The sequence below is a fragment of the Vespa mandarinia genome, chromosome 16 (genome assembly GCF_050613455.1).
Source record: "Vespa mandarinia isolate Hongniang chromosome 16, ASM5061345v1, whole genome shotgun sequence".
In the NCBI taxonomy this organism is placed as follows: domain Eukaryota; kingdom Metazoa; phylum Arthropoda; class Insecta; order Hymenoptera; family Vespidae; genus Vespa; species Vespa mandarinia.
The window spans coordinates 4027501-4052500 of record NC_140825.1 but is presented as its reverse complement, the minus strand read 5'-3'; the positions used below and the strand labels follow the sequence as shown (position 1 = coordinate 4052500).

General features: G+C 35.8%; 1 protein-coding gene across 4 annotated transcripts in view; it reads left to right on the top strand.

Moving 5' to 3' along the window:
- The window catches only part of hth (Meis homeobox homothorax), a 380579-nt gene that overhangs the window by 470 nt on the left and 355109 nt on the right, over positions 1-25000 (top strand). For all 4 annotated transcript variants that reach the window (XM_085662034.1, XM_085662033.1, XM_085662032.1 and 1 more), the window contains exons 1-3: positions 1-87; positions 7262-7521; positions 13796-13937. The exon at positions 1-87 is cut by the window's left edge. In XM_085662034.1, coding sequence (XP_085518160.1) covers positions 73-87; positions 7262-7521; positions 13796-13937 — 417 coding nt within the window. In that variant the 5' untranslated portion in view covers positions 1-72. The remainder of the gene's footprint in view (positions 88-7261; positions 7522-13795; positions 13938-25000) is intronic.

Genomic DNA, 25000 nt, shown 5'->3' with positions numbered 1-25000 from the left:
TCGTCACTGTGGGAAAATACAGCCGCTACGGTGGCTCAGCACGCAGAGTTCCCCGGCGCGGCCAGGGCGTTCATGGCGCAGCCAAGGGTACGTCTCTGCCGAAGCCTTTTCCTTATTGTCTATCTTCATTTGTACTTACTTATTTACTTACTTATTTACTTTCTTCATTTTTTGCAAATTTTTCATCTTCTACATCCTCTTCTTCTTCTTCCTCTTCTCTTTCTATCTCTGTTTTATTATCTTTCTAGAATTTCTTTCGAGTCTGATAAAAAAATTTGGAACTGACCTCTCCTTAAGTTATGTCGTTCATGTTCGTGAGCCGACGGTTCCGAAAAACATACCTACACGTGAAAGTGAAGAAGCTTTTGAAATATTGTGAAATTGAATGTTTTGGAATCAACGTGTTATGTGACATTCATTTTTTCTATTCCGCTTATATCTGTTTTTTCCTCTTTTTTCTTTTCTTCTTTTTCTATTTGTCTCTCTCTCTCTCTCTCTCCCACTCTCTCTGTCTCTCTATTGTAGAAATTCATTTGCCATGAGAATTCGTCGGAACTAGTGCGTTGATAGGGTTATGAGAACGTATGTACATATAGGATTTAATGTTTTTCACGTGCATTCATAATTTCGAGTGATTGTTCCCTTATCGAACAATGTTATTTTTATTGATAATTCATTGGCCTTCTGGTTGTACTACAAGTTTAGATAATTGTACGAATCGTCTTACCGACGGATGGTGATTTTAAATCGAGTGATCCGAAAGTGAATGTGGATCGATACGTTCTCCTAAATCAATTTCGTCGAATCATTGAGTTTTTCGTTGTTTCTTAGATTAATCGTCTCAAAGAAATGATTTGCTTTTTCTTTCTTTATCTTTTTTTTTTTTTTTTTTTTTATAAATAAATATTATCTCGTTATTACAATCCAATGAAAATATCTAATAGTCAAGAAATATTGAGCGACGATCGTGTTAATTAAAAATAGAAATAGATATTAGTTAAAAAGAAAAATAATGTCGCATGTTATTTACGTTTACGTAATAGAACGTATATAACGGCATTAGACACGTATTTCTCCTTTTTCTTCTCTCTCTCTCTCTCTCTCTATCTTTCTCCCTCTCTTATTTTTTTCTTTTTCTTCTTCTTTCGAATATCATTCAATTATTGATACCAGATTGGTGTAATAAGATAAAAATCGTGTCAAAGAATTAAATTTATAAATCATATAATTCATTGCGAAATAATATCTATCTATTACATTTTACATTCTAGTTGAATCGATGTTTACGAATAAATATATATATATATATATATTTATATGTGTACGTGTAACTCTTACAATGTGATTATTTAATGTAAACAGAAAACAGAAATTGGAAGGGCATCTAGGCAGTGTGTATTCTAATGCGTTAGTAATGTAAATTCAGTGTCGTGACGATGATTCTTATCGATCCGATGGAGGAATATTATTATATCGACGAACAGGTTCGTCCTTTCTTTTAAAATTCAATCTCTTGTTTACTCCGAGAGTTTTGACCGTTTACCGTCGGTAGTTTAACTCTCCCGTAATAGAGACTCTTTCTCTTTCTATCTATTGTAAATTACGTAGCTACGTAAACATTAGTCGCGTGCGCGAATAACATTCTGTTAATACTATCATCATTGTCGTGAATTAATTAAATAATTTAAATGATCGTTAAATTTTTATATGAGAAATTATTAAAATCCTGAATGGAGGAATAATGATAGATGAGATATTTGAAAAAATACAAATTTTAAACGAAGATTCTCGGGACATTGGTTGTATCGTTGGGATGTTGGTTGATTAAGGGAAGGGGGAGAGTTATCAGAGAGAGAGAGAGAGAGAGAGAGAGAGAAAGAGAAAAAGAAAAAGAAAGAAAGAGAGAGACGAGGAGGAATCTTCCGCGTTCCATTTCATTTGTGTCTCGTTTTTCTGTAATAGGTAGACATATGTTCATTTGAATTTGAAATACTAATAGGTGGATACCAAGAGAAGAAAGAAATAATGAATGCCAGAAGGAGTTCGTGCGTGTTGAGATTCATATAAATTGGTGTGGATCCGTTCGCCGTTAATGATTCGCGAGCATGTAATTTTGGTTTTGCGATGTGAAACGAGTTGGATTCGTTGAAACGTTTTGTTCGAGATTCAACGGTATAGATAGACGGTAAGAGAACGTGAACGAGAACGATTCAAGTTTTGTGAACGAGTTTGCGAGTTCCCTTTTTGAAATTTGCGTGCCAGGACATTGCTTTTGCCAAGGATCTCTATAAAATGTTCGAGGTATTAATTAAGCGTGTCGACGACAAATATTTTCTTTATTTTTTTTTTTTCTTTTTTTTGTATTTCTCTCCGTCAAGTTTCTCCTCGTTAAAGGATAATTCATATGATTATAAAGGTTAACGAACACGTTTATTCGTTACTATCGCGACAATTTTACTATATAACTAGATAGGATGTGGACATTTTTTTCTTTTTTCTTTTAGCTTGGCTCTTTTTCTTTTTTCGTTCTTTTTCTTCTCTTTCCTTCTCTTCTTCTTCTTCTTCTTCTTCTTCTTCTTTTTATCTCTTTTTCTTTTTTTTTTTTTTCTACCGATTAGAGTTCGCTCACATTTTTTTCAACGAGATTTTCATATTTAATCCTCGGTCGGTCCTCTTTATTTCTTTCCTATCACTTTAACCACTGTCATTTTCCCCTTTCCTCTCTCCTTCCCTCTCTCCCTCTCTCTCCCTGGTTTCTTTTTTTGAATGATAATCGTCGCATGGTAATCGTATAATTGTCAAATGAGTTAGTTTTTATGTTAATTGTAACACTTCCATCAAGATACATATATCTATTCTGTCAAAAGTGTATTACGTTTCGTTGGCATAATAATTGAAATTTAGTTAATAGTACATAGTATCATCTTTCATTTGTCAAAATAACGAATATTCATGGATTATAAGTCAAATACAGATACATATATATATATATATATATATATATATATATATATATATATTTATGTTCTTATTTCCAATGGAAGGTCACGTCAAACATTATCTAATTATACGAAACGAGAAGCGTTAAACGTTTTAGTAAAGGAATGAAGAAGCTTCGCAGCATCTGTTTCATGTTTTGAAAGATAGAGATACGCTGTGTTTCATCGTACGCGAATTTTCCAATGATTCTACGAATGTTGTTCGATGAAGAAAAAACCAAAGAAAAAAAAAAAAAAAACAAAAAAAAAAAGAAGAAAAGAAAAAAGAAAGAAAAAAAGAATAAGAAAAAAAAAATAAAAATAAATAAAATAAAAAGAGAAAGAAAAAGAAAAGAGTATTACCGAGCCGGGAAAGTTTTCCAATTTGGTTTCGACGTTTTGACTCGAGCGACGAAAGAAAAAGTAACTTTACACGTCAGACTTTGAGAGCCGCGAGTCGAATAGGCTTGTAATTCGGTTTCAACGCTCGGCACTTAAGCGTCTCGTAAAATGCGAGTGTGTGAAAAAAAAGGGACTGATGAATTGCGCTATAACTGCGATTCGTTCGCGACTGTGACGTAGGTATCGTTTGACCCTCTGCAATCCAACATCCCCCCCCTCCTCCTCCTCCTCCGTCTCTTACTTCAGAAAGTATACTTAAACAGGTACAGGATATTAACGCGAATGTTACTAAACGTGGATATAACACGAAATATATATATCTATATATATATATAAAATACGAATAGATGGTATATTACTTTGACATTAGGATGCGTTTGTAACGGATTAATGTGAAAAATATTGAAATCTGTTGCACTGTGTCTTTACAAAATAATAGCTATTTTATTTATATACAAATGTAACTATTTAAATAACTAAAGATATTTTTTATTCAAAAGTTTGAAGGAACGTATTAGAATTCATGCACTAAGAAGGTGATCACGATCGAGGAAATCCATTTTCAAAAATTATGATGCACTGAAAGAGAAGGATAAAGAATAAGAGAAAGAGAGAGAGAGAGAGATTGAGAGAGATTGAGAGAGAGAGAAAGATTCGTCGAGACGAATTTCAATGTGCGTCGGATTAAAAATTGTAATCGCGAATCGGGCGACGGTAGACAGGAGTTTTATAAGCGTGTTATACCGCAGCCTGTGATTATGTATTTATGGATATACATCAATCACTTTCGCTCTTCCAATTTCGAATTCCGTTATTCCGACGGCGTGTTCGGTCCGGTGTGCTGTCACGATCCGTCGCGATTCTTTCCTCTTCTTATTTCTCTATCTTTCGTGACGGGATAGAAAGAAAGAAAAAAAAAAAAAAAAAAGAAAAGGAAAAAAGAAAAATAAGGAAAGAATAGAATTAGATAAGAAAGGAAAAGAAGGTAATCGTAAAAAAAAAAAAAAAAAAAAAAATGAGAAAAAGAAAGACATTAATAGGATTAGTAACTCGATCGTTCTAATTATTGTTAATAGTTTTGAATCTTTCGTACAAAGTATTAAATCGTAGATCTCACGGTATGCATACGGTTCGCCTCGTAATGTTTTTCAAATGTCGTCATTAATCAGAGAGTAACGAACGCTTTCCTGTACCCTTTTTCTCTTTGTACATACTAACGTATAGGTCTTTTATGCTTACACATTTATATAGTTTCTCTATGTATCTATATATCTTTCTCTCTCTCTCTTTTTCTTTCTTTCTTTCTTTCTCTCTCTCTCTCTCTCTCTCTCTCTCTCTCTCTCTCTCTCTCTCTCTCTCTCTCTCTGTCTGTCTTTCTTTCTCTAGTTAATGGTACAAGACCAAAAGGTAGATAAAATCATTTGGATCATTCTACGATGAAATCTTTGCTCTCGTAGTAACTCGTAAACGTGGGACCAACATCGTTCAAAGAGGAAGAGGAAAGGAGAAAAAGAAGAAAAGATAGAGAGAGAGAGGGAGAGAGAGAAAGAGAGATACTTTAACTCTCTTCGAAGTGCATAAAGATACTTCTCTAGCTTTCCCTCATCCTATTTTCGGCCTCTCCTTTCACTTTCGAATCGTAACGACACGTTCAAAACGGGTCGGATGGTCAAACGATCTTTCTATTTTTCTTTCCTTTGTTCTCTTTTTATTATTCTTATTTACATATCTATTATCGTGTATGCGAATATAGATACACCAACATAATATCCAGGTAGTTATCTGGATTGATATAGATGTAATGCGAATTCTTCAGTTTAATTATTTAAAAGAAATTCTTTAGGTCAAGTAATGCAACGATACCATCTGTCTGTCTTTCAACGGGAAAGAGTTAATTACCGAGGCACGCATTAATTAGAAAAAAAAAAAAAAGAAAAAAAAAAGAGCAAAAGAAAGAAATTATTAGATGGTTGCGTTCTTTCGAACAATCAAAATCGTATCAGGTTTATATCGAGGAAATTATTTTCTCTTGTAAAATAATTATTATTCTATCGTTGATTTGTTCATAATCATTTCAAATTACAAATCAGTTTATACATCCTGTAAATAATCGATTGTAAATGGAAACTCATTTTTTCTTTAATTCCTTTCTTTTTCTTTCTTTCTTTTTTCTTTCTTTCTTTCTTTCTTTAATATTTGTTAGGTATATAAAAATTATTTCGCTTTGTAACGTTCGTAATTTTCATACATGTGACGGAACATTACCTAGCTCATTGTTTTGTATGTTTTTTTTTTTTTTTTTTTTTTTTTTTCATATGCTGGGCCAGTCATTAAATATCGATATAATTATATTTTATAACTCTAACAATCAGTAAATGTATGCGTAATTATTTAAAATTATCACAGATAGCTAATAATTATTGGTTCACCTTGCACATCGAGAAACATTAACAATAACGTGCTAGATAATGCTTAGATATAATTAACAACACCTGCACTGTCGTCATTCCAATTAATTATGTATCCATCGATCATTATCGTATTTATATCTTTTTAATATGATCCGACCAAATATTAATCTAAAAAAAGGGGTTATCAAAATAATCCGAAGAATAATTTCAAATAATGGTGAATACAAAATGGTCGTATAAAAAGGAAAGAAAAGGAATGGACGGCAGAGCGAGCAAAATTATTATCGTACGTAATTTTTGATAAACGGGAGATGTTAAAAAAATTCGACGATGTATAGGAAGAAGAAAGGAAGAAAAAAAAAAGGAGGAAAAAAGAGAAAGAAAAAAACAAAAAAGAAAACATTTGATCTTAGAGAAATAGTTAGACGAAGGTGATATTTTGAATGTTATTATTGAGTGTCACCTTCGTTCTTTTAATAATTAAGGACTCTCTCGAGCATCCGGCTTTCAGTTCTTAGTTGATCGTAGCCTGCGTCGGAACTCTCACGAACGTCGCGTTTGGATAAACACGAGCTTCTCAGTATTTTTCTCTCTTGAAAAAGGAGAAGAAGAAGAAGAAGAAGAAGAAGAAGAAGAAGAAGAAGATAAAGAAATAACCTGCCTTGAGTATTTTTTCTTTTTTTTTTTTTTTTTTTTTTTTTTTTTTTTTCTTTTCTATGGAGAGTCACGCAATTAGTCGTAATAATTAGTTTGCTTCCGCATTTTATCGAAATCCAAGAGGAAGGATTTATATTGAAAATTTGATCGGTCGAAAAAACGATTTACAATATCGTTCCATTTCTTGTTCATTATTTTTTACCTGTTTATTTTTGTGTTATCGATAGGAAAAAAAAAAAAAAGAAAAAAAATGATATAAGGAAAAAAAGAAAAAGATAGGAGAAAAAGAGAAGGAAAAAAAAGAGAAAAAAGAACAAAAAAAAAAAATAAAAGAAACGCCGACAATAACGAAGGCGTCGCCCGTAAAGTTTAATTTTACTAACATAAGCTATTTTTCTATAGTCACTTTGACCGTCCCACTTACGCGTATCGCCGATGGTGTACGAGTACGGTATCCGGTTTTAGAACGCGTCTGCCCTTAGCTCGCACTAACAGCTGTCGTTCGGCTCACGAACTTTGTTGTTGTGGAACTCTCGACTGTCCCGTAGTTGGTTTAAAAAAAGACACAGACCAGACAACTATTTCTCTTGTTTCACCTTGGACTAGCTCTAAAGGGAAGACGTAATGCATAATTTGTGAAACAATTCCTACAATTTTTTCTATCCACTTTAAATTTTGTTCCCGAAAAAATATTTATCATTTGTATTATGGATTGATGAATAATTAATTAACGATACATACATATATATATATATTTATTTATTTATTTATACATATATATATATATACATATAACGTTTGTAAATGTTTCAGTACGATGATGGCGGGCTGCACGGGGCCTACCTCGAGGGAGGTGGTGGCGGAGGAGGAGCAGGGCTGTACGATCCACACGGTAGCGCCCGCGGTGTTCCGGGTCTTCACCACAGCCCTCATCTCGGGGGTATGGGACCGGCCCACCCTCAATATCCCCCGCCGCCGCCTCAGCCACCCCAACACGTGCTCGCCGCGGCAGCAGCCGCTGCAGCCTCGGCAGTGCCCGATGTACACAAACGCGACAAGGACGCCATTTACGGGTAAGTGCCACTCGTAAAATCTCTCACACGATTATTCCATGCCATTCGACATTATTCTCTTTTCTTTCCTACTTTTATCTAGTAGTTGTTTTATAGCGAAACAACGACTTGCGTCACAGTGAAAGTAATAGGCCGACGAAATAACTTTGATTGTTACTTTTCTTTCCCCCTTCTCCTTTTTTTCTTTTTTTCTTTTTTTTCCACTTTTAAACGAATCCATATCGATATTTATAATATCGAATTATTAATCGATAACACGTTAAAATATGTATTTGGAAAATAATAATAAGCATAGGCATATGTATATGCAGTCGCTATATGTAGAACACAAAGCAATACATTCGTATCGATAATTCAAGCGGTCGTCGAATCGCGTCATCGGAATTGTAGTTCGAACTGTCCACTCTTTCTTCTTTTTTTCTTTTTTTCTTTCTTTTTTTTTTTCACACGCAATATGTTTTTTATGTACATATATACTACACACGCACACACACACACACAACAGACATAGACGCATAGACCCATGTAGAATAAAATTATCATACGGATAGACGACGACGAAGACAACGATGTGTGTGTTTTGTCTCATACTTATTTAACTTATTCATAATTCCGTTTGAAAGAAGGTTACATTATACAACTCGATACGGCTTAAATATTATTTTCTGAAACGAACGAACGAACGAACGAACGAATGAACCGACCGAGCGCGAGTGAGCAACGAAGAAAAATCTGCATAATTCCGTAATGCATATTTCGAAGGCTTCGAGTTTATCGCTCGACCTGGAAGCTTAACGATAGAGTTATACTTGTTAGCTTCGAAATAATATACAATAAGTTAGAGTCAGTATTTTCGCTCCACCCACGATCATTCTTTGTTTTTTTTTTTTTTTTCCTTTTTTTTTTTTTTTTTTTTTTTTTTTTAATTTTTCATTGCAACGTGCTTGCGTTCCTTTCATTTTAATTTCCGTCTGTTTCTTTTTTTCTTTCTCTGCCTCTCTCTCTCTCTCTCTCTCTCTCTCTCTCTCTCTCTCTCTCTCTCTCTTTCGATAGAAAAAGTAAATGACGAATAATAGTGGTCCAGTCAACGATGACGATTCTTTTAACCGTCCCGATTCGTTTGGAGCAAACGAAATTTGTTCATTTTTCAATTTTAATAGCTTTCCTTCGTTAACGTCGGCTAGCCACGTTTATCGCCTGATTTATCGTAAGAAGCTTTTACAGTTCGTTGCACGTCATCGATCGTACATTTCATATTTTCCTATCGGTTGATTTATCGTAAGGAGCTTTTACGATAATTTTCACAGATAAATGTATATAGGTAGCTAGCTACCAATCTACGATTAACTGTACATCGTCGTCGGCCATAGCTACGTTTTCTATTTAACGTTAAATTTACTCTAAACAATTTTTATAGGCTTTTTTTACAGATAAATAATGATCATTTATACCTATGTATATATGCACGAGTGTATACACACATGTGTGTGCGCGCACACACACACACATATATATATATATATATGTGTATCTACCTATTCTTTTTACGTACACCCATAGATATTTTTTCGCAAGTTGATGATGTACTATTAACCGTTGGAAGCTATGTTATAAAGTAAACGATAGAAAGTTTTCTACGTTTGCACAGTAAATTGTAGATTGTTAAGGAACGTGTTAGAGATGAAATAGGCGCGTGCCTAAGTGAGTAAAACGCCGAAGAGATCGGGATATTCTCTTCTCGTTGGTGGCCGTTTTATGAAGGCCGCGTTCACCGCGTGATTTATGGCCGTACGAGATGGCCCGATTTCTGGATGTATCCTAGAACGGGAGCCTCATTATTTCGCGTACCCTGTAATTTGTCCACTCCTTCGGGTCGCGCGCCTCGAGCATCGCGCACGAGCAGAAACACGAGCACACGAAGAAGATCATAGGAACACACGAGTCTTCAGGATTATGCGATTTTCCTGGAAGACTCATCGTATCGGTATACCTTCATTTCTTCCGCCATAATTCTTTTCTAAAACAATTTTTCACAATCAAGTACCAGTTTTTAGTTAAATAGAAGTTCATAATACGCGGATGATATCGCGAGGAAAAATGACACGTGGATTGGTTTGCTTGCTTGTTGATCGATCGATCGATCGATCGAACGAACGAACGAACGAACGAACGAACGAACGATCGATCGATCGATCGATCGAAGGAGCGAGCCGATTACACGGATACCGAAGAAGGTTTTACGTAAAACTCGCGTACATAACTGACAGGAGAATCTGCCAATCATCGAGAAGACTCGACTTCTTATGCAAGAAGTTCGATTGGCCGAGTCATCCGTGCGGATCGGATGTCTTTCTGCGTCTCACGCAAATCCTTCTGTGAATGTGAACGAGTGAAAAAGATAAAGAGAGAGACAGACAGAAAAAGAGATGGATAGATAGATAGATAGAACGAGAAGACCTTCGTATGTAATTACGGCCGTGGTAAATTTATTCCGTCGATGTTGAGATCGCGAGACGTAACGTCTTGCGAGCGATCGATTATCCGCCATTTAAAATTTCAATCGATTTTGGATGGCTCTATTCTCTCTCTCTCTCTCTCTCTCTCTCTCTCTCTGACTCTCTCTCTCTCTCGTTGCAAGGAAGAAGGAATTTCGAAAAGAAAAAAAGAAGAACGGGCACTTACTTAAAGTGCATATATCTCATTTTCTTTCCTTCCCTTTTTTCCTTTTCTTTCTTTTCTTTCTTTTTTTTTTTTTTTTTATTATCTAGAAAAAAATTCGCATTTCAGGAGTAGTAACATTCGATAGTCGGTATCGGTGGTGGATATCCTTATCGCCTTTTATCGTCGGTGCTCGACTCCGTTGTTTTTAATTTATCGCGATAAAATCAAAATGCACAAGTCTGCCGATATGCAAAAAGCGTTTCCATGAGTTTTATTCCGACGACCGTGTTACCTCGGCTTTCGTATTTTATTCCTCGTTATTTTCTCTATTTTTTTTTCTTTTTTCTCCTTTGCTTGTACTTTTTCCCCCGTCATTTTCCTTTTCTTAATTTTCCCTCCTTTTCTTTTTCTTTTTTCTTTTTTTTTCTCTTTGTCGATTTTTCTTCTTTTCAAATGGATCATAGCGACGTACACATATCCGTTCAATCCTAATCCGATCCATCTGCAATATCGATTGATCTTTGAGATCCGATTGGAAGAAAAAAAAGAATGAAAATAAATAAATAAATAAATAAAAAAAGGAAGGAAGAAAATATAAAGAGTTTTCGTGTTAGCCAAGTTTCAAAATGAAGCCGTGGATGAGCCGTAAACGTCGGTGGTGCGTAGTAAATCATAAAGCAGCCGATGGTCGCGTATAAAAAGAGCCGCGGAAGAACGAGCGAGTGAGCAAATGACCGAGAAAGAGAGAGAGATAGATAGATAGATAGATAGATAGAGAGAGAGAGAGAGAGAGAGAGAGAGACAGAGAGAGAAAGAGAGAGAGAGAGAGAAAGAGAGAGAGAGAGAGAGAAAGAGGCGTCGCACATCGAGGGCGGAAACCGCAAAACCGCAAACATCCCCCGGTACCGCGCCGTGTATGGCCAATCATATCATTACCTTCTGCGGTTCCGTCATTCTGACACCTCGTTTCGACTCGTCATTTGTCATCGACGTCGCACTTTGTTGTCCCTCGACCGCTTAGGAAAACGTGGACTGCGAGCCGCGTACGAGCATTTACATGTTCTCTCTCTCTCTCTCTCTCTCTCTCTCTCTCTCTCTCTCCTTTTCACTCGTATGAGAGAAACCGCGTGCGGCTTTGCTTTCCGTAACTTCTTCGTTATCGTTCACGTTCGAACGGATCGTTAGTGGTAATCGTTCGATCCGTTTCATTTTATACATATATATATATATATTTCTTTTTTTCTTTATCTTTTTTTTTCTTTTTTTAATATCTATCTTTTGATCAATTCTATAGATAATTACTTATACTTACTTATACTATCTTACGTTTAATTTATGTTTATACTTTATCTATTTTTTCTTTTTCTTTTTTTTTTCTTTTTTCTTTCTTTTTTTTTCCTTGTTATTCCTTGTTTATTGAAATTTAATAATGTTAGGATGATTGAAACGAGACACCCGTTGTATACGATACAAACGTTAAAGTCCAAGATGAGTAGTCCGTAATAGGAAAAAAGAAAGTGAAAAGGCTGCGGGTCGAAGTTTACGGTGGTACTTTCTCTCTCTCTCTCTCTCTCTCTCTCTCTCCCTTTTTCTTTCTCTATCTCTCTCTCTCTCTCTCTCTCTCTCTCTCTCTCTCTTTTCTCTCTTTTCTCTGAGAGAAAGAAGGGTGAAGAGACTTTTTTGCGAAGCTCTCTCGATTTGGTCCCGTTCACAGTGAGTCGCTTCGAGAGTTGGCGGCGTCGGCTACACGTCAATTTGTCGAAATTCGTTCCGTATCGTTTTATGTCCGCGAGTCGCGACCCGCTACCATGGGCACACAGAACACCTTCTACCGTCTTGCTACCAACACGTTAAAATGAGACTCTGTCTTAAAATATGTCGGAGGGAAAGAGAAAGAGAATGAGAAAAAGAATAAGAAAAGGGAAGAAAAAAAAAAAAAAGAAAAAAAACCGGAAAAAAGAAACTGTATGCAACTTTGTATTTACACGAACACGATATTCTTGCATGTAATATATTTACCTATCCCTATCAACCTATCTATCCCCTATCTATTCATTTAACTATCTTTTTATTTTTAAATCATTATTTATTTTGACAAGTGTTTCATCGAACCTTTTTGTATAAGTTAGAATAATGGTATTAATGTTTGTTTGGACAAAGATGACGCTGATTGGCAAAGTATTACGTAGATGAATCGTCTCTCTTTCTCTCTCTTTTTCTCTCTCTCTCTCTCTCTCTCTCTCTGTCTCTCTCTCTCTTCGATGCCGCCTCCGTACATAGTGTATCTATCTGCCTACCTGCTTTAAATCTTGAACAGGGAGCTCGATTGCAACATAGGTGCACCGGTTAATCTTATCTTATCCAAAGATCCCTCTAATACCGTACCATGCTTCGTAGTAGGTAGGATATACATATATATATATATATATATAGGTCTATCTTGAATATATACGTATGTATGTATATACGTACGTAGCGTATTCTGCGTGTGAATCAACGCATCGATAAAGAAAGAAAAAGAAAAAGATAAAGAAAAAGAGTACTCGCTAGTACTTAGATATTTCTTTTCTTTTCTTTTCTTTAATTTTTTTTTTCTCCTCCCTCTCCTACGTACGTACTTTATTACGAGAGGATCCCAACCCGTTGAATTTTCGATTGAGTTTGACGTATTATCTTTGAGCGAGTTATCGCACCGCTTATCGGTTAAACTCAACGATTACGACGAGAGATCGAATAAAGTGCGCGTTCGTGAAAAGTCGTAAAATTCCAAGTTTATTTTGATGTACACATTATCTTTTGGTATGGTGTGAAAGGTTTAAGAAAGAGAAAAAAAAAAAGAAGTAAGAAAAAAAGAAAGAAAGAAACAAGAAGGGAAAAGAAAATGAAAAGAAAAAAAGATAACGCAAGAGAAAAAAGTATAGGAAAAAAATAAAAAAAAAAAAAAAAAAAAAAAAAAAAAATAAATAAACTAATTGTATAATAATATCGACTGAGATAAAAGAATTGAATAAACGGGTATGTGTATGTTAGGATAGCCGTAAGATTTCGTGAGAAAGAACAGAAGTGTCTGTTGCCTTTTGAATCGCTTCACGCTAAATTTCGTTTCTTGCGTTGACCGCTTGTCCGAGTTAATTGCGTCCTCGTAGAACTAACAGGCGCGACTCTCGTTGTTCTACTACTTATTACGTTGGAAAAGGATAGGAAGAAAATAGAAAAGAGAAGTATAAAAATAAAAAGAAAAAGAAAAAGAAAACAACTTAGGAGAGAACGTAAGAGAGGATCTTTTTTATCGATTGCGATGACAGTCGTAACTTTGTATTACACTTTTGGTGTATTAAAAAGAGAGAGAAAAAAAGAGAGAGAGAGAGAAAGAGAGAGAGAGAGAGAGAGAGAGAGAGAAATATGATTCTTTATCTAATTGTCGTACTATCATCTAATTTTTTTTTCTTTCTTTTCCTTTTTTCTTTTTCGTCTTTTTTTTTTCTTCTTTTTTCCTCTTCTTTTTCTTTTCTTTTTTTTTTTTTCTTTTTTTTCTCTAAAACATTGTTGAAGCCAATTGAAATCAGTTGAATCATCTTAACTCAATCCTATATCTCTTATTTTTTCTTTTCAGACATCCCCTCTTCCCGCTTCTCGCATTGATCTTCGAGAAATGCGAATTGGCGACGTGTACACCGCGCGAGCCTGGTGTTGCCGGAGGAGACGTTTGTTCGTCCGAAAGTTTCAACGAGGACATCGCAGTTTTTTCCAAACAGGTAAGACCGTATTAATTAAATCTCAGATAGATAGATAGATAGATAGATAGATAGATAGAATATAATGTAATATAATCACTTTCATCGATGATTTTCGTCACGATCGTTTTCGCTCGTCTCAAGTTCGAAGAGAGTTATTCCCAGGCACGATCTTCCGAGAGAACTCGTTCGTACCTTTTCCCTTTCGTGCTTTTTCTTCTTTCCCTCTTGGCCTCCTCTTCCTCCTCCTCCTCCTCTCTCTCTCTCTTTCTCTCTCTCTCTCTCTCTCTCTGTCTTTTTCTCTCTTTCTCTTCATTTAGCTAGCCAGCCAAGAAGAGATGGCGAAGGTGGAGGTAGCTCTCCCCCAAGGACACGCGTAGGTAACTCGAGAAGCCAACGGAGCCCCGTACGTCCCCGGTGAAACGATTTCGGGCCTTTTAAAAACGTACCACTCCTGGCCGTCTACATTCCTGACCGCTCTCTCGCGTGTAAAGGTACCTACGTACCTACCCGGCAGAAAAATGTATTCCTTATATATTGCCACACACTGTGAAACCGGTATATAGAGTTAGTAGACGACGATGACGACGACGACGACGGCGGTGGTGGCGGTGGTGGCGGCGGCGGCGACGGCGGTGGTTACGAAGAATGAGAACTGAAATTTAACAAATGCTCGTTATGCCGCACTCGTTCCGAAATTGAATCGAGCGTGACGATACTAGGTGATATACTAAAGCTTAACTATATTCCTACCTACCTACCTACCTACCTACCTACCTCTCTACCTACCTACCTACCTACCGACCCATCTACCTATCGATCTACTTATGTATTAAATATAATCTATCCTATGGTGATTTAGAAATTTCGATTAGATCGATATCCAACGTAGGTACGATCTATTTCTATCTGTTAAGATATATAATATTTTTGTTTATTTTAAAATTCGCACGTTAATGCTAATTATTTTGCGTTTTAATTACCATTAGATATTCGAAATAATTGTGTATGGAAATATCGATATTTGGATACGTAGAAGGTCCACGTGAGCTCGTGGAATTTGTAGACGGGCAGGGTTACTAAATATAGGAGTTCGGTAACGTGGTAGCGATGGCTTTGAGCGGCCGTACGCAGAGATAACGATAAACGTTAAGCCTCCCTGCAAAATGGGATAAGGTAAACGTATTCGTAGGCGTGTACTTATATACTTAGACAGTTTGAGCGTGCCTTTAATTCGCTAAAAATATCTCGGGACACGTTTGGAAGGTTTTTAAGTGGATTAACTTTAAGACGTAATCATGCGCATTTACTTTTTCTATCTTATTTTGTCGTTAAAACGAAACGTTGTAGAACATCAAGCGTACATGATAAAGGAAAGGAAAGAGAATAGTTATCCAGGCGACGATTATATTAACTTTAGAACTCTGGGTATCGTTGTTTGTCGTTGTCGTCATCGTCATCGTCGTCGTCGTCGTCGATCGTTTATCCGGTTCGCTATTTCTATTATTATTTATCCGCGTCTTGTCGGCATTACCAACTCTTGTATATAAGTGTTACGGAGTTATCTCTCGGTGAAGTTCTATGGTATTACGAAATTGACGTGACATTTGCATCTTAATAAGGCGTATAGGATATAGAAGGTAGATTTCTAAACGCAACGTGAGATAATGTAAATACATATGTACATATAAATATACATATACATACATACACACACACACACATATATATATATATATATATATATATGTATATAGATAGAGAAAGAAAAAGAGAAAGAAAATCTATTCGGTTAACTATTTTATTTTCTTTCCTTTTTCGTAGTATAAAACCAATCTTAAGATTCATTCGAAAGTATCTACTTACTTACATATTTATCTTACCTATCGAACCGCTTAATAAAATTAATTTCGTAACGATAGTTTAGATACTTTTGCGAATAAAAATTTCAAATTGTAAATCGATATAATGCGTTACGAGATGCAGATGGGGGAAGGGAGAGGAAAGATGGAAAAAAAAATGACTAGGACCGATAGCCAAGGAAGCTTTATTAAGGAGACTTTAGAAGATAAGCAGGTGACGGTTTCTTTGTGCCGAACGTGTAACAACGTTCCTCTCTGTCCCCGATATTTCTACGTAGATAGCGCAAAGCCGACACAAAAGAGCCCTCACGCTGTGCACGGATTATGCGTTTTGCCTGATCGCTCGGTTATTCGCTCTTCGCTCGTTTCTAAACGCGTATGGACAGACGCGCACGCATGAACTTCATTTGCATCAGAGCACGCGCCTTTTTCTCTTTCTCTTTCTCTCTCTCTCTCTCTCTCTCTCTCTCTCTCTCTATATATATATATATATATATATATATATATATATATATTCTTCTAAGTCGTGTAACAATACTTTTCAACGTAACCTAACTTATTTACAATATTATTTCCCATTAAATCCTTTTTAATAGGATTTTCAATCTACTTTCGAACTACTCGTTTGGTTTCATTCCTTTCCTTTTCTTTGTTTTTTCCTTTTCTTGATGTATATCAATAATTGGTGAATAAGAATTGTCATATTCGTTGAGACTAATTATTAACCATGATCATTCATTCTTTATGATTCTATCAGGTCAGCGTGCATTATCAGAATGTAACAATCTCGATTTATTTCGATGGTCTCCAGAGAATATATAGGTAGCTATTTTTCATTTGTGCATCAGTGCCTACTCTTGACAGAGGAAATACGTATATGTATTTATATATGTCTGTGTGTGTGTATGTGTTGTGAGAGAGAGAGAGAGAGAGAGAGAGAGAGAGAGAGAGAGAGAGAAAAGAATAGAAGAAGGGGGTAGAGTAAGAGGAGGAAGGAGCTGCTCATTTTCTGCCATTGTAAATTGATCTATTCAGTGGGTCCAGGCCGATGGTATTATCCCCTCGCGTTTTACGCGGGCCGCGTGCTGCCGCTCGTCTCTTAGCCGTATGGGGCCCTGAACATACTCTCTCTCTCTCTTTCTTTCTCTCTCTCTCTCTCTCTCTCTCTCTCTCATTTTCTCTCTTTTTCTCACTCTCTTGCTCTTGGCCCCTTTCGGGGCTTTTGGCCTTGCCTGAGAAGCGAGGACGCCGCGAGGACGACCCGCTGTGCCCACGTTGCGCTTATTGTCCTGGCCCTTTTTCCCTTCGCGAGAGTAAAGGAAGAAGCGACCCAGTTTCTGTGTTCCTTACACACGAAGTCCTCGCTCTCGATTTCACACCGAGCGAGGGTCTAGTCTTGACGTAAAAAGAGCTACGGCGGTTTCCGCTTGATCTTTTCTATTTAATATTGGTTCGCGTAAAAAGTTTCTATGTAGTTATGAGGGCATTATCCTATCGATCTTATTGATTTCATTTAGAATAATCGTTCGTTGATCAATCCGCGAAACAAAATCACGTTTGTTCGGTACAAACGTGACCGTGTCTTCAAATCGATCGGATTTCTCCTTTTTTCTTTCCTTTTTTCTTTTATTTTTATATATATATATATATATAGATGATCATCGTCGAGCAAAAGCAGGTTAAATAGATTCGTATTTTTCTATGGAGACTTCTATGGACGCGGTTTTATAAAGAGATCCGCGCACGTATCGAACGATTTTGTAACGATTTTAATGTAAAGAAGGTAACTTAGGATGAAAGGGCAAACGCGTGGGCGCGTCGAGAGCAGGTAGTCTCTGTTCGTGTCATTTCGCTTCGTTTCGCTTTAGAAAAGCACTGACGAGAGCAACAGTAGGAAGAGCGAGAGAGATAGAGAGAGATAGAAAGAGAGAGAGAGAGAGAGAGAGAGATGACTACGACGAGGAGGAAGAGCTTCAGTCCCGGGATTTATTGGCGCAATTGGAATGCACCTCCGAGAGCATTAAACCGTCGTAAAACGTTGGCCCTCGTGTCACTCCTCTCTCTAACGCGTGCGACTACAAGCCGGCCAACACGATTTCTGCATACTATTTCTAAAGGAAAGAATTCTGAATTATCTCGTGAAATATGGGCTCGCCAATATGACAAAATGCATTTTCATTGTTATCGTGTTTCTTTCTCTTTACGAACAACGTATATTTATTATAGCTTGGGTTTTGCTCGATAGGAATGGGGGGGGAGGCGAGGAATGAGAGAAAAAAAAAAAGAAAAAAAAATAAAAGGAAAAAAGAGAGACAGAAGAAAGAAAAAGAAGGAAAGAGAAACGATTCATTAAATTACATGTGTAACTCGTATGTAATTGCAAAGGAGGAAAAAAATGGCAAAAGTGTGACGAAACAAATTTGCAATCATGCTTCATCAAATTCTACTACATAGACTTAATTTACTATCTCAGTGTTTTCTTTTTTCTGTATTTTCTTTTTCTTTTTCCACTCATAGCTTTTCTTTCCTTTTTTTCTTTTTCTTTCTTTTTTTTTTTTCGTTTCTTTTCTTTTTTTTTCCCCTCTCTTTTACTCTTTTACGAAAGGATTTTACGTTTATTCAATTGAAATCGACACGAAGATACTTTGTACGATAGGATCGATTTGAAAATCGATTCGATAGCGGATCTCGAAAGAGACACGTTTCTCTCAATTCTTCTTTTCCTTTCATAAAGATAGAGAAATAAAGAGAGAAAGAGAGAGAGACCAAGAGCATAAGTGTGCACTCTCAGGAGGTTTCGAAGAAGGGATAGCGTAAACAACCGCAAAGCCGGATTATCATAATCGCGATAACGATGTCCGGAACGTCTCTTTTGTCGGACGCGGTATGCGCGATCGATGCGTCACGATCTCGATCTCGATCTCGATCTCAAGCTTGACTTTATCGGCTCAACTGATTTTCTTCTCTCGCGGGAAATTATTCGAGGATCTATCTCTTTTCCTCTCTCTCTCTCTCTCTCTCTCTCTCTCTCTCTCTCTTTATTCTTTTATTATTATTATTTTTGTTTTTAAATATATCAGATATATCGAATGATCGAAACTTCAATCGATCGTAGTCAAAGTCATACGATCGAGATATTATTCTTTATTATTATTATTATTATTATTATTGTTATTATTATTATTATTATTATTATTATTATTATTATTCTTCTACACACATGGTCAAGTCTAATTAATTTCAAACGAAGTGACAATATGCGTTCTCTCAAGTTATTTCACTTTATAAAAAACAACACGGTGAATCGTATTGAGAAATAAGACGGAAAATTTATTCGGTTTATTAGAATATCAAGATTGATACTGAATAAGAAGGAAAATATATAAATCAATAATCGTCGTGTTACGTTACTTTACATTGCGTTACGTTACGTTGCGTTGCATTACGTTGCGTTGCAATGCATTGCGTTTTGTCTTCGCAGCTCGTAGACACGCCTTGAATTCTGTAAACCCGATAAAGTGGGTTAGCGGAACGTAATTCACGTAAGAGAGTGCTCCTGTATGTACGAGAGAGAGAGAGGGAGAGAGAGAGAGAGAGAAAATGAGATAGAGAGAAAGGTCGTCAATTGTAACGTCGAGTTGCACTTCTGGATTCGACCGGTTTTACTTGCACGTCGTTTCTCTGTCAAACGGCGAATTACGTTGTCCTTACAAATCTCTTTAATTTCTTCCTTCGAACCGCTTCCAAAAGTCCTTTATTTTCATACTACAAAATGGAGAAAGAGAGAAAGAGAGAGACAAGAGTTACTCTTACTTTTTCAACATCTTCGAAAATAACGTAGGACAAAACGCTTTATCCTTATCTGTTCTCGAGGATTCAAGCGTTGAATTCCACTTTTTAAGGGCCCCACAGAGTTATCGTCGAGAGATCTCACCGTCCCTCAACCCTCTCTTCCTCCTTCCTTCCCTCTCTCTCTCTCTCTCTCTCTCTCTCGCTCGCTCGCTTTACGAAGTCTTCTACAGCGTTATCGCATTTTCGAGGTAATACGCCTTCTATAGATATTATTTCTCTCTTTCTTTCTTTTCCTCTTTCTTTCTATCTTTCTTTCTTTTTTTTTCTTTTTTATTTTATTATATTTTCTTTTCTTTTCTTTTCCTTTCTCTCTCTCTCTCTCTCTCTCTCTCTCTCTCTCTCTCTCTCTCTCTCATTCACTCACTCACTCACTATTGTCCTTTCACGTAGTTATCCCTCATCGTTTTTAAATAGAAAAGAAAAACGAAAAAAAAAAAATAAAAAAAAAAAGAGAGAAAAATTAGGAAAATATAAAAAATATTCCATAAGTTCACATTGAAAATATAAAAATTAGAGATCTGATGTGACGTTTATCAATTCTTAAGGTTAATCGCTTCGAATTTTCACGATTGAGAATTCTTTTCGTTTTTTATATCTTACTTTAATGCATTATCTCTCATAATTACGTATTAGATATATTCAGTTGCGTTGGCCTTTTAACGGGAAAGTTCAAAACCTTGTCGCGCGTCATTATCATGTTGAAGTAATCATCGAAACAAAATGGCAGAAATATTATAAGAGAGAAACTTCACGGTGGATGCGTAGATAATTTATTTCATATTATTGAGCTGGTGCTCTGTGATTAATACAAAAAAAAAAAATAATAAAAAAGATAAAAAAAAAAATAAAATAAAACAAAATAAAATAAGAAAAAAGGAGAAAAGCTGTAAAAGAAAAAAGAAAAAAAATTTGCATGTAATGGTTCAAAACTAAGGTAATAAGGAGGAGGAGAAAAACAAAAATATGAGGAATAAGAAACAAGAGATACAGACATAAACTTTTATGAGGGTCGAGGACGTTTATTTAACAATGTTCGGACCTATATTACGACTATTTATTTACAACCGGTCATATCTTCATTGTTTGGGATGCAGAAAGTCAGAGAACTGCCATTGGGAGAAAGTCAACGAGAATATTTGAAAGAGTTTCTTAATGGTTGACCATTTCAAATGGTTTTGATAATTGTCAAGGTTCTCAGGGACCGAAAGGTCAGTTTAGCTATTATTGGAGAAGTTTCATGGTCATGCTTCATGATTCTGAACCGTGGAAAAGGAGCAGGAGGAACAAGAGGAGAAGAATAGGAAGAAGAAGAACAAGAAGACCAGAAAGAATAAGAGAAAGTGAAAGAGAAAAAGGAAGAAGATAGAAGATAAAAAAAAAAAGAAAAAAAAAGAGAGAGAGACAGAGAACGTATTACTTCGATTTCGTTTCTTGCGGACATATTTTTTTTTCCTTTCTTTTTTTATTTCTTCTTTTATTTTATTTGTTTAACTGAATGATCCAATCTCGAGATGAGCAAGTCAAAACAAGGAAAAGAAGAAGAAGGAGAAAAAAGAAAAGAGAAAAAAGAGACGTAGAACTGAACGTGCAGTAAAGTTTACGCGGGACGTAATTCGTTTTACTGCATTGAGACACGATGGAGGGAGGGAGGGAGGGGCTGAGGGAGAGGAAGGGATGCTCACTCATCGTTAGCCGGTACAACGTGGCACGCGGTTTTCGACTACATTATAGCACGTTTTATTCTTCGAATGGATTTTTTTCTTTTCCTCAATCATCCCCTCCTATTCCATCCTTCCCATTCCTCCTGCCCTCCCCGCCCATCCATCGGTTCTTTCCCTCATCCTTTTTTTTAACAATCGAGATCGAAGTCGTTTTAAAGTTTAAATATCTACTTGTGCATAGTGTAGAAGAAAGATATTGAAATTTTTAGGGGATTGGTAAAAATTGGTAAAAAAAAAAAAAACAAAAAAAAAAGAGAAAAGGAAGAGAAAGAAAAAAAAAGGAAGAGAGAGAGAGAGAGAGAGCGAAAAAAGAAAAGAGAAGTAGAGGAACATTTAGTATGAAAACTTTCCGAGAGAATTGGAAAACTTATAGGACAGCTGTTTGAGAGATATCTTTGGATGGGATCGAGGAACAGTTCGATGACGTTAATCGTTCCATGGCGTTAGGTGCACGCGTGCTGGCAAACGAACACGAGCGGCGAGAGAGAGAGAGAGAGAGAGAGAGAAAGAGTGAGAGAGTATGGGAAGCTTCCCAAACAGACGCTAACATTCTCTAAATATTATCGCACAATATTTTTATCGCAGGGCCAAGCCGGAATCTCTCGTTTATTTTCACGCCGGATACCTAGCTCAGCGACGATCGATCGATCGATTAATCTACGATTTGCGTCTCCCTTCTTTCTCTCTCTCTCTCTCTCTCTCTCTCTCTCTCTCGTACCGAACGAAAATTTTTATCGATTAATTTTTTTCCTCTTTCGTGCCTTCGCATCACGAGCGCTCGTTTCATGTCATATCAATATATCGATTTTTCGTTACATGTGCGTACATGTATATATATATATATATATATATATATATATATATATATACACATATATACGTGTGGATACGTACGTACGTACATATGCGTGTATGTATGTACGTGTGTGTGTGTGTGTGTGTGTTTGCTTGTAAGTACGTACTATACTACATTGTACAAGCTATTACGAAGAAAGCGAGCAGTATAATCCGTCGCTAAATATAATCGATAAACGATAATCGCCGTCTATGAAGGCTTATCGCGCCTTATCTTTTTAGCCTGGTTACGATCCTTTCTGGTATGTGTCCGATTACGCATTTCCCGATTTTTCCACGATTTCTTTTAAAACCTTACGTACAGGTAATTTAATCTTTTCTTTTTTTTTCTTTCTTCTTCTTTTTTTTTTTTTTTTTTTTTTTTTTTTAGTAGAGCATTAAATCTAAAAATACGCTATTTATAAATTACGAATTATTTATAATATGTGAGAGAGAAAATATATACATACGTACGTACATATTAATGTGCTAAAAGAAACGATATATATATATAGAGAGAGAGAGAGAGAGAGAGAAAGTGAGAGAGAGAGAGAGAAAGAAAGAGAAAGAGAAAAATAGCAGATAATGTTTACAACTTTTAATAGGAATGATTAACAGAATGACGCCAGGTAATCGTTTTGTTTGATGTGAAAAAATATATACAGATGACAGGGCCCTACGAGAAGAAACTAACCCTTGTCCATCCTTTTCATTCCCTTTTCGTATCCCGCCATTCCAACGACGTAACAAGTTTACCTTATTCCGTGTCACTTAACTCCCACGAAGAGTTGACAGTATTTTTCTTTTTCTTCCTCTTTCTCTTTTCTCTTCCTTTCTTTTCTTTTCTCTTCTTTTCTTTCCTTACCTTTTCTTCGTCGTTTTTTGTTGTTATTGTTGTTCGACGTTACGAGACGCCTTCATTACCTATACACTCGATGCGATGCGCGAGTCACTCTCATTCAGAATTCAGGCTCATGAATACACGGCAGGCCCGCCCTTGGGAATTCTTCTGAGCTCTTCGGACTTATTTCATTACCTCGTTCCTCTTTTTCCTTCCTTTCTTCCTTCCTTCCTTCATTTCTTCCTTTATTTCTTCCTTCCTTCCATCCTTCCATCTTTCTTTCCTTCCTTCCTTCCTTTCTTACTTCTTCCTACTCTTTCTTCCTTTAACTTCTCTCTCTCTTTCTCTCTCTCTCTCTTTCTCTCTCTATTTGGCTTTCTTTGAAGAATCGGAGAGCCGAGAGTACAGCCTCCGATTTTTACACGGTGACAATGCCGACACGTCGTGCCCATTCCGCGCACCTTTCTAATGAAGTCCGCGTCCACGAGAAGGCAATTTACGAGAATTCACGATGTCTGTGAAACAAGATGAACAAAGAAAGACAAAAAAAAAGGAAAAAAAATAAAATAAAATAAAATAAAATAAAAGAAAAGAAAAGAAAAGAAAAAAGAAGAATCTTCTTCTTGCCTTTTATTATCTTTTGCTTTATATTTCTCCTCTATTAAAAAAGAAAAGAAAAAAAAAAAAAAATAAGAAAGTACAAAAGCGAGATTACATGTGAGAATGAGACCGGGTCTGGGAAAAAATTAGAATAAAAGAAACAGAAAAAAAAAGAATTAGGAACAATTAAAATTCATCTGAATAAATTAGATGTATGTTTATATGTATCTAATTTTTTTTTCTTTTCTTCTCTCTCTCTCTCTCTCTCTCTCTTTCTCTATCGCACGCATGCACACGCATGTACGAAAAAATCTTTATTTTATATTAACAAAAAAAAAAAAAGAAAAAAAAAAAAAATAAAAAAAAAAAAAAGGATGTAAAGAAAGAGAAAAAAAGAACTTCAATTACATTCTCCCTTGCGATATGATCTTCGAAACGGTACTCATTAATCAGATTATTATAATCGAGAATGTCATCTTAATTATACGTGTATGATATATCTACCATCTACATACACGGATCATCATTATAATTAATGATTATTCTTGTAATTATATCTAACGTATAACATGTTATCTACATTTTAATGTATCAAATTTTGTATATTTTCTCGTTTGCTTCTGGAATATCGTCATTTTCTTTTAAAAATAATATAATTCGCATACCGAATAAGAAGGATTTTGTGTTCTCTATCTCTCTCTCTCTCTCTCTCTCTCTCTCTCTCTCTCTCTCTCTCTCTCTCTCTCTTTTCCTCTCTCTTTTTCGCTACTCGAAACGAGCACTCTTGTAATCTTATTGAACTCGATCGAATGGCCATTGAATACCCATGGCTACGTAATTCCGCGTGGAATGTTACAAGGCTCTTATCGGATATAATTACTCATTTTTTGTTTATTTTTTATTTTTTAATTTATTTGTAGATATATATATATATATATGTGTGTTGCAAAAAGTAGGAGCAGAAACATTAGAGAATGCTCTCGAACTCTGCGAAAGAATTTTAACGATATTTAATCTTTATCGCGAGTGCATCTAATCGGCTCGTAGTTTGGCTTGCAGTTGAAAGATCTAATCTCTCTCTCTCTCTCTCTCTCACTCTTTCTTTCTGTTTTTTTTTCTTGTCATTGAGAAAAGGAATACATATTGTATATACCTATCTATCTATTTATATACCTATATACCTATTTATATATATATATATATATATATATATATATATATATATGTATATGTAAGTATTTGCATAGTTAGCAATATAACTGAACGAATATAAAAATGTTTTTTTTTTATCATAAGTCGTTCTATACAACTCGTTCGATTCTTCGAAATATCGTTGAAAAATACTTGAGAATTCTCGTTGGATTTCTTTCTTTC